This window comes from Chiloscyllium punctatum, chromosome 48 (assembly GCF_047496795.1).
Source record: "Chiloscyllium punctatum isolate Juve2018m chromosome 48, sChiPun1.3, whole genome shotgun sequence".
NCBI lineage: Eukaryota > Metazoa > Chordata > Chondrichthyes > Orectolobiformes > Hemiscylliidae > Chiloscyllium > Chiloscyllium punctatum.
In genome coordinates this window covers 52,458,523-52,477,942 of record NC_092786.1, presented here as the reverse complement: position 1 = coordinate 52,477,942, position 19,420 = coordinate 52,458,523, and the positions used below count along the sequence as shown (strand labels likewise).

The following is a 19,420-nucleotide window of genomic DNA, read 5'->3' as shown; positions in this document are numbered from 1 at the left end:
CTGGTCATTGCTTATCCCAGTCACCGCAGTATTAGATTCTGCTTCAGTACTCCAAGACCACAGAAGATGCAAGGATATCAGCTGCGTTCCTGCCTGTGAAAAAAAGCGCACAAGGCTACTTCCCTCACCCTCCACTAAAGCCCTCCCCAAGTATCAACCCCACTTACATACTCTAAGATACACAGGACTTTAGCACATTCCAGGCTGATTTATTGTGTCATATCAGGGTAGTGCTACACGACAGGAGCTGCCAAATTTCAAACTGAGATATGAAAGGAACTGCCTCTTTAGCTTCTCCTACGGATGTAAATGATCCCAGAGGATCTGTTTTTTTTTCATATTGGGGTCTCCCCATTCCTTAGGAAATTGCTTGCCACCTCTTGGCTCCTTCGGTGGCTTGCTACAGAAACTTCTCATTTTCCTACTTGATGTCAGCAGGACATACTGCTCAATGATTCGTGCCTGTAAAATGGTTTGGGGGTCAAACCAATGGTATTGTGTCAAAGGGAAAACCATCCAAGGGAACAAGATGTTTGCAGAATCCCATCCTAAAAAAAAATGGCTGATTTGCTAACTTTACAGTGCTACCTCACTACAACAGACTTAAGATTGTTCTGCACATTGGCATTTAATGTGGTTTTGCTGCCTTTGCCCAGTTTTAGACTGACCTCATGAGTGTTGGGACTGTCTTGCAGACACCTTGTACTGCCAGCTTTTGAAAAGCAAAACAAAAACCTGAAGAAATCTAAATGAACTCAATTGCTTGGGGTTCAAAGGCTCAATAAGGTATTTTTTTTTATTCGGATATGTGATTTGAAGAATGAATTCAGAACAACATTTCCATTATATTTACCAGCACCCTGAAGCTCAGTGCAATGAGAATGGGGAATTAAGTTGATCATTGCTGTTGGAGCAATAGATAGGTACCTGAAATTAACTAGTGCTGACAAGAACTTGCTGTTTTTATGTCATTAATGCCCCCTTACTTTGAGATGATGCCTGCTAGCCCAAGGCTCTCCCACAAGGGGGAGCAATCTTCCCACTTCTACCCTGTCAAGCCCGCTCAGAATCCTGTACATTTCAATAAGGCTGCCTCTTATTCTTCCAAATTCCAGTGAGTCCAAACTACTAACCTCTCCTCATAAGAATGTCTTTCTATTTGCAGGATTAACCTAATGAACCTTCTCTGGACTGCCTCCAATGCCAGTATATTGTTTGTTCAATAAGAGGCCCAAGACTGTTTGCAATAACCCACCTGTGGTCTAACTAGGAAGCTTATAAGTCTAATAGGAACACTCTACATCAAAATTTGACGCTGAGTACAACAAGGAGATGGAAGGTCAGATGGCCAAGTGCTTGGTTAAAGAGGCGGGATTTAAGGAGCACCTTACATTTGATGACATGGAAGACAGAGGGAGGAGTACAGCTGGAGCGTGGGGCTGGGGCAAACGAACATGGGTCACTTTCAACACAGCAATTAAAATTCAGCATGCTAAAGAGGCTAGAAATAAATTAAGCATTAATCTTGGTAGGTCGAGAGGCTAAATGAAATGACAAAGACAGGGAGGGGTGAGGACATAGCGGGATACAAAATAAGTGGATGAGAATTTTAAAAGTAAGGCAATGCTTGACCCAGAATTGAGGTAGAGCAACAGGCACAGGAAAGAACAGAGTTTTGAGCAAGTTGAGATATAGGCAGCAGAGTATTGGGTGATTTTCAAGTTTATTAATGGGAGAATGTGGAAGACCAGCCAGGTCTGGAATAGGTAAGTCAAGAGGGAGTCAAGTCTAGAGGACTCTGTGATGTAACTCAAAACAGCCAGAGAAGAAGTTGGATGAGCTTCAATTCGGATTAGATTAGATTCCCTATAGTACGGAAGTAGGCCATTTGGCCCAAAAGATCCACATCTGCTCTCTGAACAGTAATCCATCCAGACCCAATCCCCTACCCTATGTTTACCCCTGATTAATTACCTAACACTATGGGCAATTTAGCATGGCCAATTCACCTGACCTGCACATCTTTGGATTGTGGGAGGAACCGGAGCACCCGCAGGAAACCCACGCAGGCAGGGGGAGAATGTGCAAGCTCCACACAGTCACCCGAGGCGGACATCGAACCCCGGTCCCTGGCGCTGTGAGGCAGCAGTGCTAACCACGGAGCCACCGTGCTGCCTCTCGAAGCACAAAAATATTGCCGAAGACTCCTACCTCCCAATTACTAACGTCCCCAGAAAAATGGACATGGGTTGCAAGAACCAGGATCAGACTGAGTTGTGACATCCTCCAGGGTCAAAGTTCCTTCCAATACCCTATTATTCAGATTGGAGAGTGAACATAATGGTAAGTTCTGACAATGCCAGTGGAATGGTAAGGAAAGGAGAAAATGTAAGAGGTAAAGGGTGGTGGGTGGATGGGCAGAGGTGGCATCTGGAAAATAACATTTTTCAATGTAAGTGACTATTAGGAGCTGAAATCTTTCTGAGGAACAGCCAAAGAAATGTGTGTGTGAGTCATGAGCAACACTGACTAAAACTGATGTTGGAAAAAATGATAGGGAGGTGCTGGTGTTGGACTGGACTAGGCAAAGTTAAAAAAAACACACAACACCAGGTTATATTCCATAAGGTTTATTTGGAAGCATGATATCGGAGCACTGCTCCTTCATCAAGTAGCTAGCTACCTGAAACTAATGTTGGAAAAAAGGTTACACCCAGAGTTTCAGATAGGATGCATGCAGATATATAGTGCCAAAAAAATCATTCAACTCAAAATGTTTGAAGTAACTTTCCAAATTTATTCTCTATCATGTGACCTTATAATTGGACTTCAGGTAATACCTAAGTACTAAAACATCTAAAACACGCCAGATGGCAAAAATGCTAGTCTGTAAGCTTCTATCACAAGTTGTCATGTATTAGTTGTCAGCAGACATGGTTTAGACTTCACTTTGAAGGAAGACTATTGCAAGAGTTGCCAACACCGATGGACAAACAGTCCAAAAATTGTCAATGACTTAATGGATTTTAAAAAATCTTGCAATCACTGCTTAGTAAATCATCAAGTTGACTTCGACAAATTGGCCGTTTCCCCGGGATTGGCTAATTGTTTTAGTTTTGACAGGAAGTCAGAATGACTCCTGAAGATCAAAGGTGACAGTATGTTATAGCAGTCTGTTCAGGATTAGCTGCTCCAATTCACTCACAGACTACAGGATTCCTTTGACCTTCGACCCACAACAGCGAGTTTAACTTCCTGTCAGGAACCGATCCAAATCAGCTAATTAAGACATGCTGGTGCATCACCCTATGGTGAATCCACGAGATGATTAGGTTAGGTGAACAAACAGCTTGATAAAGAAAACACAATAAGGGTGGATTTATCCACAGTCAACTTTATAGGCAAAATAAGTCAATAACACTCATGGATGTCTGCGATAATGTTCACTGACAGTCAGAAGGTGCTGTGGCTCACCATGTAAGCCCATTATACTTTGACAACAATGACTTCCAACAATGACGCTCCCCTCCAAAAGTGAGGAATCATTTCCCAAGCTGAACATTAAATATGAATCATAGAGTCCCTACAATGTGGAAAAGAAAACCATTCGGTCCATCGAGTCTGCACCAATGTTCCCATCCCCATAACCCTGCATTTCCCATGGCTAATTCACCTAGCCTGCACAGACTTGGACATAACAGGACAATTTAGCATGGCCAACCCACCTAACGCTGCACATCTCTGGACTGTGGTAGAAACTGGAGCACCCGGAGGAAACCCACACAGACAGAGGGAGAACGTGCAAACAGCACACAATCACCCAAGACTGGAATTGAACCCAGGCCCCTACTGCTGTGAGGCAACAGTGAGCCATCATACTAAGACACTGGTTTGAGAAAACCAGGAGAATATTCAAATAGGGAATCAAAACAGCATGTTTTGTCTGTTTTTTTTCCCCCGAGAACTTTGGTTTTATTAGTTAAGGGAAGTTTTGACGATTGGACAGGATAGAGGATGGCAGTGGGTGAGAGGGGTAAGAAAGACTGCTTGAGAGATGATGGTGTGAATTAGAATCTAATGCAAATAAGACATTTCCTTATTTTATGCAGCACTTTTCACAACCACTTTATTGCCATAGAAACACTATTGAAGTGTAGTTATAATGGAGGGACCATAACAGACAATTTGCTCTCAGAAAGGTCCCAGAAACAACAATGGGATAACAACCAGATTCTCTTTTTTCTGGTGCTGCTGCTTAAAGGATAGATATTGGGCTATAATACTAGGATAATCTCACTGCACCCCATTCTGAAACGTGTAGTATAAACATAAAATAAAACCCCCAAAAAACTTTAAATTTTAAAATCAGCTCTGAGCCACATTTCCTTTTCAGTTCTCACTAGGAAAATTAGATCTTCACTGTATAATGTTATGAGTCTGGACTGGACAAGTGCAAGTGGACATCACCTTATTCCCTTGGGGCCTTGGATTAATGGTCTCATCCAAAACATTGTACCTTTCATAGCCCCTTCAGTTCAACGCTGGAGTACCAGTCGTGTTTGTTCAGGCTGTGGATTGGCATGTCAATCCTGTGGAGTGAAAACCTTCGTGAATTTGTCTTGAGCTGACTACTCTGGGGCAACTACGTACCTGGTGGCCCTAGCCGCAAGCTGCTGTGTAAGGCATGTGTAGGGAATACGAGACCAGGGAAGTGGGCTGTATGCATTACCAGGCCAGCAATGGGGGGGGGGGGGGAAAACCAGACTATCAAAAATCAAGATGGCTTGTACACTAGCAACTGGAAACAGTCACTGGAAAAATAAATGACTTATTGCTGGTCGTGTTCTTTTCATACATTAAAGCAATAAGCTGCTCATTAATCAATGCATATGAACAAAAACAACTGTCATCAATAGGATAAGTCATACCTATTTAAGCCTATTCTTTGCACAAACAGGAAACCAATATTTCAGTTTGATTTGAGTTACGGCGAATTGCAGCTGACATTCACTTTAGCTTTTATAGCAAAACCATCAGTCCAGATCAATAACATGGTGCAGTGCAGACACAGGCAACAAGACAGAATTGGAAAACATAACATTGATCAGGGCTGACAAAATGTAATGGCTGGTTGACACTTGTTTATACGGCAGGCAAAGGAGAAAGAAGAAATAGGAACTACAGGAATGTGCTTCTATTTCTCCCTGTTTGTCAATCCTCATTCAGCCAGTGTCACCACAGTATGACCTGCCAATCACACCTGTAGACTAGGTGCTGGCCATTCTGGGGTGCCGAGTTAGGTGTTGGTGCTTGCCATCTCTCTCATAATTTTTGGGGAATAGTAGAATCACTGCTCTTGGCCTTGGGTGATAAGGGGCCTGTTAGCTTAGCTGACTGGACGGTGATGTGCCATGCACAGTCATGCCAACAGCATGGGTTCAATTTCCATGCCAACTGAGATTACCATGTTGGACTCTCCTCCTTAATCTCTCTCACCCCTGAGGCATAGTGACCCTCAAGTTAAACACCACCATTTGTCTTTCTCTAATGAATGAGCAGTCCGAATGTCCTCTGGAACTATGGCAACTTTACCATGGGCCCTCTTGAGAGAACTCTTCAGTGATGTGGGTGAAATGTCTTGTCTGATCTTGCAAAATGGAGGCGAGGTGTTTTAAGTTATTAGGATAGGCACCAAAATCTTGGATCCCCTTGAGTGAAGATTGAGTGTTGATCTGAACAAAGTGTTTAAAATGTTAAAAGAGTTCTATAACAGAGATCCAGAAAAAGTATTTCTTCAGATGGGGGTCTTGAAGAAAGACAAAAATCTTAAAATTACAGACAAGCCAACAACAAGCAAATTGGAAAATACTTTGAGAGACATAGGTTAGCAGAAATGTGAAACTATTTCCCAAAAGTCTATTGATTCTGGGACAATTGAGCTTAAAAGGCCAATTTGGAAAGAATAAGACATCAAAAGATAAATACTGATGAGGTCACAGATCAGCCATGATTTTTATAACTGAATGATGCAGGAGATGTGATTGGCTGAACAGCTTACTCTTTGTACTTGGAATCTTTCAAAGCCCTTCTTTAGGAATCCCCGAAACGTCCGATTCTCCTGCTCCTTGGATGCCGCCTGACCTGCTGCGCTTTTCCAGCAAGACATTTTCAGCTCTGATCACCAGCATCTGCAGTCCTCACTTTTTCCTTCTTTCAAAGCCCGGCAATTTTAATTGTATTTGCTTTTACTTCAAACTTCGTTCAGAAGTTTTGATTCTGGTGATTTGCAAAGACAGTTGAATTTTACAGGCTTTACCTTATTGGCGCCTAAAATCAAAAGCTAACAGCAGGATCTACTTAAATCAGCAAATTAACACATTAAGGTTCAAATCGTGTCCTCTGCATCTGAAAAAAAACAACTTGGCTGGCAGAGAGACAGTGGTGGGGGTGCTGGAACTCCACTGCATGTGTCAATGGAGAAGAGTTTATCTCGACAGTGATGCCTTTCAACTGGCAAATAGTCTACCTTTACTCACTAGGTTGACCTTCAAGAAATGGACAGAGCTCTGGCCACTAGCCCTAATTGCTCAGTATAGTTCAGCACCTCGGAGGATAAAAGGAAAGAACAGAATTTAAACAAAAACCACCACGAACAGCATCAAGGAAGAGACCTCGATATTTCCAGTGAGCACTGTGGTAATTTACTGAGTCTGTAGCCAAGCTGACATCTGCATTTGCTACTTTTGTCGATGCTGACAGGAAAACTTTTTTGCCTCAACCCACAAAACTTCCCACACGAGAACAGACTGTCTGTTCAGCTGATGCTTCTTCTTGTGCCCATTACCAAATAAAAAATGCGTTTTTGTTTTAAAACAAAAAAAAAAATTCATTGACTTAAAATCTACACACAGCCTGGGAGCAGAATGTGGAAAATCAACACCAGTGATATTTCACAAAGACACCTCACAAAAGAGAGATATTTCTGGAGAGCAGCTTTCTATTTGTGAAAGAATCTTCCAAGTACATATTAACACTGGAAATTTGCCATTCCCTCTGGAGGAATCGGAACACACATTGATTACAAACTGTTGTCTCTTTAAGATTACCGCTGTAACACTCTTGTTCAAGAAAGGGTGCAATGACAGTCCGAGGAAATGCACATCAGTTAGGTTAACATCCAATAGAGGTTAAGGTAATCAGTAACTGGGGGAAAACAAAATCAGCAGAAACTTGGGAAGGGGACTGAGTTAATCAGGATAACCAAAATATATCTGTAAAATAATAAAAATTCTGGAGTAACTCAGCCAGTATAGCAGCATCAACAGAGACAAAAACAGAGGAAACGTTTCAAGTCCAATAGAACTCTTCTTCAGAAGAAAACTTTCTTCAGCATTTTGTTTTCGCTTTTGGTTCAGATCTCCCGCATCAGTTGTAATTTGCTTTTATTACAGTTTGGTAAAAGGCAGATTGTGTCTCAGCTAATTAAAGGAATACTTTGATGAAGTAAGAGAAAACGTTGATGAAGGGTAGACAGTAGATGCAGTCCATATGGATCTTAATAAAACATCTAAGTGCCACATGAAAGTTACTGAAATTGTGTCTCGTGGAATAGGAGGATCAGAGATCACGTGGATAAAACAATTAGCTTCAATAAATGGGGAGTATTCACAAATGGTTATTTTTCAGACTGGGAGGAGCATTTTCCCAAAGGACTAGTGCTTTTATTTGACACATACATGGAAACATGAAGCAAAATGTACTAGTGGCAAAGTTGGAGCAGGGGCAAAGTGGGAGGATAATACAAACAGCCTGTCTATGCCATGTTGCAGGTGAATAAAACAGGCAAAAAAGTACAGATGGAATTTAGTAGAGAAGTGTGAGGTGACGTATTTTTGGGGATGGGGTAGGGGGAGGAAGTATCGACATTATGGCAGGAGACAGCAGTCAGCTGGGATCTGGGATCTTGCTCTTCATATATACTGTTGTTGAGCAGAAATGTAGAGAAAATATGGAGAACTTTTATAAAGCACTCACCAGTTCACAAAGGAGAACCGTCTCCAGTTTTGATCGTCATACATCAGGCAGCTAGTGAGGGTCCTTGAAAGGGTACAATGGAAATTTACCAGAATGATTCCATGGATTGGAGATTTTAGCTACATGGTTAGGTTGGAGAAACAAGGGTTGCTGTCCACAGAGTAAAGGCAATTAAGGGAGATTTAGTAGAGGTACTGAAGATTATAACAGGCTTGGATAAGGTCAACAAGGAAGAACTGCTCCCATTACCTTATGGAACAAATACTGGTGATAGATTAGCCGATTGCTTTGATGGATACATGGGCATCAAAGAAGTAAAAGCAGACATGGATGAGACTCCAGAAATCCATTAGTCTATTCAAATAACTGAGCCCCAGGGAAAGCATTGCAAGTGCGCAGTAGCATTGGGGGTACGGGGGAGGAAGGATTGAGAAGGACCTTTTGAACTTATCAATTGAACAGCTCCACACGCAGCAGCTCTAAGATGAAAAGCTGGTCCGACTCCTGAAAACTGTGGAGGAGTTAGACATGCCTATATCCACAATGAAGCTGGTGAGATCTGGAGGATCAGAGATGAGCTTGTGAATATAATGATCTGTTTTAAACATATTTTAATTTGATGTATACACTCCTAAACCTGGGTAACACAAGTAACAACAAGAAACTTAGCTACAACATTTAAAACGTTTCAATAAAATTATAACACTTTTGCTCGACCTTAAAGCTCCTGCTTGTCTAATCTTTCTCCTAACTTCACCTTATTTCCACCTTGACACTTCAGACCAGTTTTGTTGCTCTGTCCTGTTTATTTTGGCACAATGATTAAAATGGAATACTAACATAATGCAAAAGCAAATCACTGAGCAATTAAATAGTTCCTCATGACCTCTCAAATACTTGATGTGCTTCAGGTCAAAAATCACTTTCAAAAGAAAATGCAGCAAACGTTGAGATTATATTCAGCACAGTAAGATCACAAATGCAGTCAGGCAGATGACCCTGCTCTTGGATAAGGTTGCTTGACACAAAATGGCTGGTCAGGATTCCAGGAACAATTGCAGTTGCTTTTCAAATCAAACTGGTACAGAATCAGGTTGACCCAAGTCATACTGTGAAGCATCAGAACAAAAATGGCCAAACCAATCAGGTTAATGTGGCTCAAAGTCACTGGTACACCAATCTACAGGCCATCTGTATCACCACAGCAAGCTCCTCACTTCCAGACCTTGGAATCAGACAGAACAGGGAGGGACTTTTGCCATCTCACACTACAGCACTCGCTTTCTGAAAGACCACTTTAAGAATATAGCTGCTGTTACAATTTCTTCAGACTTCCACTTTACACTGTTTTAATTCTTGCAGCAATATAACTTGATTTGGCAATGTTCCCCTCCCCATTAATAGCATGACCACAGGTTGAAGAAGTCTCCCCAGTGTATATGAGGCAGAAAGTGTCAAGATGGGAACATGGCTCAATTCTTGTAAGTGCAGCTCAAACATACAAACTTCTGACTTGAGGCACTGGAAGCTCCACCACTCGAATTGTACGAGCTCTTGCCCTTCGAATGAGATAGGATTCCTGGCTCTTATCATCAGGTTATGCCTTTAGCTTGTGTTCAGCAGTTTCTCAATCCCTATCGTTTCACTGTAGGCTCAACTTTTCATGGGTGTACTAAGGCAAAAAAAAACAGATTTACCAAGATGGATGTACAGCTTGTAAACCAAAGGCTGGCTGTAAGAGTGTCTGCAGATATCAAATGAATAAAATGTATGTACATTATTAAACATAATTTTGATTTTCACAGACATGTATTCTGTCCTGGCTGTGTCTTACTATTCCATTAATCTTGGGAAGAAAACCAAAGCTGGTTAATTGTTGGCACAGAGCCCATCAACTCCTGGCACCATTGCAATCTGATCCTAATTTTCAAAAAGATTGAAGCCACTGAATCAAAATGGTTAACACACTAACTGAAGTCTGCAAAGAATAAGCTCACTGTTTAACGACTGCATCTGCTGGGACCAATCTGTGCAGCTGAAATTACCACTTTAAAGGGGCTGTTTAATGAACATGAGGCTTTTGTTTTCAATAAATAGTTGCATGCTCAAAAAGTCAAAAGTGTTTTAGAAAAAACTTAAGATCCTCAAACTACTTTAACTATTATTCAATATTACTGACATTGGTAAATTATTTTAAACTAACAGCAAAGAGAGGAGTGGAACTAACATAAGGAACACACTGCAGACCATGTGCTAAGTTGCCTTTGTCAGAGAACACAATCGAGATATTAGAAAATTACAAGGATTGGCAGTGGTGGGGCAGGGGGAGAGAGAAAGAGATGGTGGCAGGGGAACAGAGAGAATGAGAGAGTGAGAGCGAGGAAGACAGTGAGTGAGAGTTCAAGCAGGACCTATGCACCCAAAGGATGACAGATGCGTAGTAAGTTGCCATGTAAGGGGACTGAAACCATGTGTATAAATAGGCTTGATATTCAATGAGAGGTTTTTTCAGAGACTCACTGAAAAAGTGGTGTTCAAATCAAATTTATGGCTATTGAGTTTGCCCCATCTTTAAAAATTGTTCCAGTATATAACATACAGTCAAGAGCAAAGTTACCAAAGTACCTAACAAACTCCGCGTGAATGCATTAGCTCAAACTTTCAACACATTAACTTGCATCTCTGCATACAAATTTTATTCAACACATTATTTTCCAGGCAACATGGTGAAATTTGCATCTCACTATCCAGACACATCATCTCATATTCATTATATTCAACCTCAGACATGTTAATATCCTTGTGCATTATCCTGATTCTTTGTCCATTTAAGATGTGTAGCTATGTGCTGCACTCCCATTGCTAGGTCCCAGTCTGCAGGTTAGCCACTACATAACCATCATTCAACCATGTGTAACAGTCCATTTAGCTCAATCAGTTGTGAATTAGCCTGCACATAAGTAGGGTGTGAACAGAACATATATGTGAAATTTAAGGATAACGTACAGGTTAGCCAGTGTTATGGGGAATGTAATGTATGTGGGTGATGCCCCAGGTTATATATCCTCCATCAATCAGATATTGCTTTACAAGGGTTACCATTTATCCAACAATATGAGGACCCAGCTATCAAAGTACTTACCACTGAGACCCCTGAAGGTTTACAGGTCATCTCACTCCCCCCTGGTGTAATTTGCAGAACTCTGTTCTCAATGCTAACATAATCCAGATACTACTGCCGTTGCTGGAAGTCTAAAATATAACAGAAGTAGGTGGAGAAACTCAGCAGGTCTGGCAGCATCTTTGGAGAGAGAAACTGAATTAATGTTGAATCCAATATGGAAGCTGAAAAAAAGTCACATCAGACTTGAACCATTAACTTTGTTTCCCTCTCCATGGATACTGCCAGACCTGCTTAGTTCTCCAGCACTTTCTGTTCTATTTTAGATCTCCAGCATCAGTAGTATGTGGTTTTTATTCCAAAATGAACTGTTACTTGAATTTCAGTTTGTAAACATGCCTGAGAGCAAGAAAGAGTTGCAGCTGAAATGAAGCTATTGTTAATAAACCTGGCGATTCTCCAAGATTAATTTTTCTATTTATTTTTGTATGAGGATTCCTTTCTTTTGGCTCCACGACCTAATTAAGCACACAACCTGAAGCCATGGAAGCACATGAAAAGTCTAAATTGACGCTCGCATTCATATTTAGGATAAATCATTAAAATCAAGAGAGCTAATGAGGCCATAGAAAAGCACCAAGAACAGACTTTCCCAAATCTTCAAATCCAGATAAAAATCAGACAACACAAGATGGGATAATTTGAAAGTGGGCAGTTCCAATTTTGCAGGCCACAGACTGGAAACATGCAACTTAAAACTATATACTTTCCATAAAATCTGTTTAAATTCCTGTATTTGTTCATGAACACAAATGCCTGTTTGAAGAGCATTCAAATTCTACTGAGTGTACCACAGTTAGCCGTTGATGGACTTTGAACACATGAAACACTCCTGAAAACAGGCAGCTGGCCTTGAACACATTGGTCAAAACGTGCATTTACTTAAATACTAGCCTCCAGCATTTCAGCACAGCAAGATTCACTGACTGAATGTTCCAATTTCAATACACTATTAACAGTTTAGAATTCTTACCATTGACTTTCAGTTCCTGATTCGTGGATTGAATCAGAGGCATGCTTCAGGTACCAATTCAGTCACTGAATTATGTCCATGAAGTGAACAAATGAAACACAAAGCAGAGCAAACACTAACCCATGGGGTGCCCCTGACCTTTGCTGAGCAATTTCTCAATAATAACGCATCTGCGAAATCACAGCCTAGAATATGGAACTCTCAAGTCCTGTCTCAGCAGCGAAGGAAAGAAATTAATTCCCCAGCTGACTGAAGCACATCTGCCCAGGCTACTCATTAAGTGGGCACAAGAAGCTACTCCTTATGCAAAGGCTGCTCCCTCCTCAGCCTGGATAACTCAGGCAACCAATAAGATAATATCACCAGAAACCAAGCCAGAAGTAGTCATTGCAGCATTTTACCCCAGCTCGACAGTGACTCTTTCAATTCACATTTCAACCACATCCAACATGAGGGATCTACAACTAAGATCTTATACGACTTGACTGCAGCTCTAGACCTTGCTCGATCTGACCCTATCGAACAAAAAGTTTGTTTCAATTCCCACCATTTATCGACATTACACTTAGTGAAAATGGGAGGAATCGTGGCATAATGGTACTGTTTCCAACTCTGGGCTAGAGGCCCCAGGTTCAAGTCCCATGCCATGACTTATTGACGACATACGGTGCGTTAATAACATGGTCAGTCAGATTAATCAGCCTGCAATTCCTTCCAATACGCCTGATGCTAGGTGTTAAGAGTCTAGTCAGCTATCCTGCAATGACTAACCACTGCAGTAGTTTGGCCTTGAGTGTCAGCCAATTTAATGGAAGCCCATGGGCTCAATCAGAAACAGGGAATGGGAGACAAGGCATACAAGCAGGACCTGTGAAAGAGGACCATCAAAATGTTGCTGGAATGTATCTCCATAGCAATGCGGCTCTTATGATACTGTGTTGTCAACCTCCATCTCCAGCATATGTTGTGGCTAAATATTCTGGTCTCTGGACTGAAAGCAAGAGACAGCCCAAATCAAAATAAATCAAGTATAAATGCCTTTTAACTTATCCTGGCTATTTGCTAGAACTGAATCTGACACATTGAGTGACCACATCCCAACTTCAACGAGATGGCTGAATGTTTGTGGGCATCCTATTTCCAGAGTCAGTGTTGAGGTTCCCTACTGCTGACCACAAAAGCTGCCTTCAATGGTATTTCAACTACTATGCTCACTTAGTCCTACATCACCTAGAGAACAAAGTTACAGAATGACTAAAGTACAGGAGGAGACCTGCAACGCATGTGTCAGTTGCCCACACTTAGCTACACCTCACCCCACTGCCCTTCCATTGTCATATTCCTGAAGTCAAGAACTCTGGATGCTGGGACACTAAAACAAAAACAGAAATTGCTGGAGAAACTCAGCAGCTGCTGTGGAGAGAAAGCAGAGTTAATGTTTCAGCTCCAGTGACCCTTCTTCATAACTTAATTCAGGGTTCTGAAGAAAAGTCACTGTACCCAAAACCTATGCTGCTTTCTCTCCTCAGATGCAGCCAGATCTGTTGAGTTTCTCCAGCTCTTTCGATGTTCTTCTCTTTTAATAATGATCTGTTTCCCTTTTGCAAGCCACAATTGCTCGGTTCCACCACCAAGATCCTAACCACTCAGTGGGTGAACGGGCTTTACCTCCTATCACCTCTTCTTGCTTTGCCAATCACTCTAAATCAGTATCCTTTAATACCCTCAATCCTTCAGTCAACAGGAACAGGGGTCTCTTGACATATACTCAGCTCAGACCGTGACGGTTTCAAATTTCATTACAAAAGGAAGAGTTCAACATTGCAAGTCAAGGTGAATAAAAAACACAAATGGTCTAGATTTAAAGGTCATAACCATGACGTTTGCAATCATCAGCCTATGAAATTCATCCAAATAGTTGTTGGATGCAAAATTAAGGAGATAAAATGCTGATTAGTGAAACACCCATTGGTTTGATAAAAGAAAATTATGCATTACTTGCAGTATTGCTGATTTGCATGCGATTGCTTTCAGTTTTTACTTGTCCTATTTGGCTGAGTCTAACCCTTCTATTAATTTTGTAAAACTGGAAGTTTTCTTTCTGACTCAGCCAAAGGAGTCTTCCTGTGAAACTGTTAGCTAACAATGCAAAGATATCTTATGTTAAAATGTATTGTGCGATCAAGTTGCAAAAATGCACCAAGTATTCCCTTTGTTCAAAAATGAGAAATTTAGAGCTTTCCTTTAAATCCACTTCAGTTGATACAGTGGGCTATAAGTGCCTTAAATGAGCAGAAACATCAGTTGAATATGACTTGCCTGATCATCTTGAGGTGTTAATACAGCTTGCTGACCAACTCAGATTCACACTATGTCCCCTGATAAAACATGTTTGGAACATTTAACAAGGATCCATGTGAATTATTGCACACCATGCTCTGTGTTTTATTTCACAAATACATCTAGAACTTCATGTAAATTATTGCTTTTCATTTTTTATAAATGGATGTAAAGCTCAGAGGTATCAGCCTGTTGTAATTTGTCAAGGCATTAACAAAAGCTACATTGCAAAACTTGGGCATCTCACTCCTAGAATTGGTGACGTGTTGAGCATTTCAGATCTTGATTATGCAGTGCACCACTTCAGATTTACCGTTGCTTTCCTTTTTCGTTTATGGATATAAGTGAGCTGTAGAAGTTCATTTGCTGTGCAGGTGTTATCTTTCAGCTTCAGAAGAGTTTGTGGCTGTACCAGCTAGGGGGTGTCTCAACTTCTGTGTTCAATCCACAAGAAGTTCTATTTTTCACCCTGATGGTTTTGCTGTCTGATTCATTTGAATGTGACAAGAGAGTAGAGAAAAATAAGATTTATATTTGACATTCATATGGGCTTCAGCAAAGTGTTTGGCAAGGTTCCACATGGTAGACTGGTTAGTAAGGTTAAATCACCCTCGATCTCAGAGAGCCAGCCAATTGGACACAAAATTGGTTTGATGGTAGGAGAAAGATGGTCATGGTAGAGGGTTCCTTTTGGACTGAAGGCCTGTGACCAGCAGTGTGCCACAGGGACTGGTGCTGGATCCACTGCTTTTCATCATTTATAGAAATGATTTGTCTGTCAGAGAGAGTGCATGTGTGCTGGTGTGTGTGTGTGTGTGTGTGTGTGTGTGTCTGTGTGTGTGTGTCTGTCTGTGTGTGTGTGTGTGTGTGTGTGTCTGTCTCGGAGGGCAATTGTAAAGGAACCCTACAATTTTCGCAAATATACAGCATAGTCAAGTGCAGTTCACTATCGATGAGGTAGACCAAATGCCTATGATTAGGGAGAGAGCTCCATTCAGAACCAGATCCTTGATTTGCTGCTTTTTCTTCAGATGAAATGGTATTGTGCCTTCATTCCACTGCAAAACTAAATCCGTGTATAAAGTTATTTGAACTGATGAGCTTCAGTTATCCATTGCTGGAATCACGCTTTGTTTCCCTGCCAAGTTAAGGCCGGATGCTCTCTCCTATGAGGAAGGGTGTTGCTATGACTTTGAAATTAAAAAGATTACACGGTCAATTGAGAGGAGAGGTATTGGCTGCAGTGGAAGGTCCCTGTGGGAACACTCACACCCACTGACAGGAGACACGCTCAGAGTGCATGAGAACCTTTTCCAACATTTCACTCAAACACCTCTATGATCAGCCAGCACCACGTTTCCATTTAGACCTTTAATTACAGATATGGAGCATTACGAGCCAGAACGTGTCAAATATAAATGCAGCAGGGTGCGGACCACATTCATTACCACTTATATTCTGTACCTCTCTTTCCTGCATTGAGTTATCATTCTAGATATGAACTATAATAGCAGCTCTTCGTCTCACTACTAACTGCTCTGTGAAGGTGAAATCTATTTCCCTCACGCAAGTAGCAAACCCCTTCATTTAAACAGCATCTGTCGGGTAGTAATACGTCCCTAAGGTGTTTCACTTTGCAAAAAAATACAACTCTGCACCACACAGAGACATGGTGGCTGTGATCAAAATGGCAGAGAGAGGAGGGGGAATAAGAGAGGAAATAGAGAGTAAAAGGGGAGAGAGAGTGAAAGGAGAGAGAGAGAGAGAAAGGGGAAGAGAGGAGCAGAGGCAGAGAGACATAGAGAGGGAGAGAGCGAGAACGAGAGTGCGAGAGCAAGAGACACACAGAGAAGCAGAGACAGAGAGAAACCGACAGATAGAGTAATGCATACACAGAGAGAGAGACGCAGAAAGAGAACGAATGATGCGCCGAGAGACGCAGAGAGAGAGAGAGGACCATGCAGAGAGAGGGAGCGATAGGGAGACATGCAGGGTGTGGGAGGAGAGATGTGGGGGGGAGAGAGAGAGAGAGACACAAAGGAGAAGGGTGGAGAGACGTAGAGGGAGGGAGAGAAGAAGAGATGGAGGGAGAGACGTGGGGGGGGCAGCAACACATGGGTGGAGAGATGCAGAGAGAGGTGGAGAGACGTGGAGGGAGAGATGTGGGGATGGGGGCATGCAGAGAGCGGGGGAGAGACACTAAGAAACTGAGAGAGAGAGAGAGAGGGGGGAGACAGCGAGAGAGAGGGACAGAGAGAGAGAGGGACAGAGAGAGAGAGAGAGGGGGACAGAGAGAGAGAGAGAGAGAGAGACAGAGAGAGAGAAGGACAGAGGGACAGAGAGAGAGGGACAGAGAGAGAGAGAGAGAGAGACAGAGAGAGAGAGGGACAGCGAGAGAGAGAGAGAGAGAGACAGCGAGAGAGAGAGGGACAGCGAGAGAGAGGGACAGCGAGAGAGAGAGAGAGAAAGGGAGAGGGACAGAGAGAGAGAGGGACAGAGAGAGAGAGAGAGAGAGAGAGAGAGAGAGAGAGAGACACACACACAGACAGACAGACATAGAAAGAGAGGCAGACAAAGACAGGCAGACAAAGAGAGGCATGAAGGGACGGACTTTTACAGTTTTGAGCCCAGGCAGGTGATTGATGAAAATACAGGATGCTCAACAAGTCAGAAACAGATACATGTAAGTACGGAAAAGCATTTTTATTTGTCTTACATAAAATTAATCCCTAAGAGAACTTTAAAATCAGAGATGATTAACATATACAGCACTGTAGGGCATTAACCACAAAAACAGTAGAGAAGAAAGGAACCTTCTGCCTACCTTCACAAGCAGGTCAGCAGCTTCTGAGCTCTCATCACTAACTGCTCCATCTGAATGGCACAAAGGATCCCCAGTCACAGGCATTGAGGAGGTACACTCAACCACCAACTGCTGCTCAGACAACTGACCATATTCTGAAGAATAGAAAATACCAGACATTACAATTGGTCTCCACATTTCTCAGTTTGAATTGAGAAGCAAATAAACATTCAGGATTTCACCATCACAACTCTCAGATTTTCAGGAAAATCTCTAAACTCTGGGCATGGCAAAATCTTCCCAGACTGTTCTAATGAAGTGGGAAACCCTGGTGGGTGGAATAATGGAAACTGACAAATAATTGAGAAACCCCACATTTTGATCTATGGTATTACAACATGCTCTGACAAACTGAATTAAAACATCAAGAAATGCAACTTCATTTTTCATTTCAAAGTGTCAGCCATGGCTCATCGGTGAACTCACTTACCTCTGAACCACAAGGTTCTGGGCTCAAGCCTTACTCCACAGTTTAAGAACAAAAATCAAGTTTGATGCTTTAATGCAACACTAAGGGAGCACTGCACTGCCACAGTGCTGTCTGTGGATGAGATACTAAGCCTGTTCAGGTAGATTTAAAAGATCAAGAGTATGATGCTGGAAAAGCACAGCAGACCAGGCAGCATTTCAACAGCTTCTGCTGCCCTTCGGATGCTGTCTGACTGGCTGTGCTTTTCCAGCGCCACACTCTTGACTCTGACCTCCAGCATCTGCAGTTCTCACTTTCTCCCGGATTTAAAAGATCCTGCAGCACTATTCTGAACAAGAGTGGAGAGACTTACCCTAATCTGCTTTGCGATATTTATCCTTCAAACAACATTGAAAACAAAAATTGTCTGGTTCATTTTCATATTTCTGCACGTGGGTTTTTTTTTCTGCTATATAAATGCAAGTCTTATATTGCACCTTCCACAACTTCAAGAAATAGTGATGTACAGCACAGAAACAGACCCTTTGGTCCAACTCATCTGTGCCGACCAGATATCCCAACCCAATCAAGTCCCACCTGCCAGCACCTGACCCATATCCCTCCAAACCCTTCCTATTCATATACCCATCCAGATGCCTTTTAAATGTTGCAATTGTACCAGCATCCACTCAAACTAATTTGGTGTAGTCTCTGTTGCAACGTGAAAAGACAGCTATTAACTGGTTATAAAGACAGATAAGTGACAAAAGGACAAATAATATATTTAACTGATATTGGTCGAAGGATAAATATTGATCAGGACATGTGGGAGAACACTGTCTTCTAAGTTGTGCCACTGAATCTTTAAGATCAAAATGAAACATCTCATTTGGAAGAGAGAGACTAAGAAAAGCACTGGCAGCTGAGGTAATGACCGCTACATTTGGGTTTGCCTGCTAACTATCAATAGACCAATCCAACAGGTTAAGACCAAGGCTCTTGGAGTTAGAACTGCACCAGGGTGGAAGGAATAATTGAGAAAATTAGTTCCGTCAAGAGATAACGGACTGATTATGCCTGCCATGCATTTGAAAAACTGTTTGGTTGTGGAGAGAAAGGAAGATCTCGGAGGATGAGTTGCGCAGTTTCATTTGGAAATCTTAATGTGGATGTTTTGCATGCTTACAGTCTTTTTTATAAAGCACATTTGATCTGTTTAAATAACCTATTCTGCTGTAACTACCACAGTGGTTTTTTTTTGGAGAGATGATACGGACAGGAAGCTGAAACAAAAGATGTTAAAATAATGTGATCATTCAGCTGTAATCAATAGGGATAGGGCGCTCAGATAGGAGGGGCACCTCTATTCCGACAGTCCTACAGACAATAAAAAACTACTAACTCGGGCCTTAAAAAGGTCACATTGCAAGATCCACATTCTTCTCACGAGCATATTTTCCCCCACCAATCCAACTTTGTTCCAAGGATTACCTTTATCTTTGATTAGGAAAAGGTTAGTATTTTCTTAAAATGTACTTTCACTATGACATGAAAATTAAGAGAAGGTGCAATCAAATTCAACCTGTCTCCATACAGCTTGCCCAGCAATACATTTTCAAT

General features: G+C 41.8%; 1 protein-coding gene across 6 annotated transcripts in view; it reads right to left on the bottom strand.

Moving 5' to 3' along the window:
• The window catches only part of akap13 (A-kinase anchoring protein 13), a 406,551-nt gene that overhangs the window by 120,719 nt on the left and 266,412 nt on the right, over positions 1-19,420 (bottom strand). For all 6 annotated transcript variants that reach the window (XM_072565220.1, XM_072565221.1, XM_072565224.1 and 3 more), the window contains exon 11: positions 17,353-17,486. In XM_072565220.1, the coding sequence (XP_072421321.1) occupies positions 17,353-17,486 (134 nt within the window). The remainder of the gene's footprint in view (positions 1-17,352; positions 17,487-19,420) is intronic.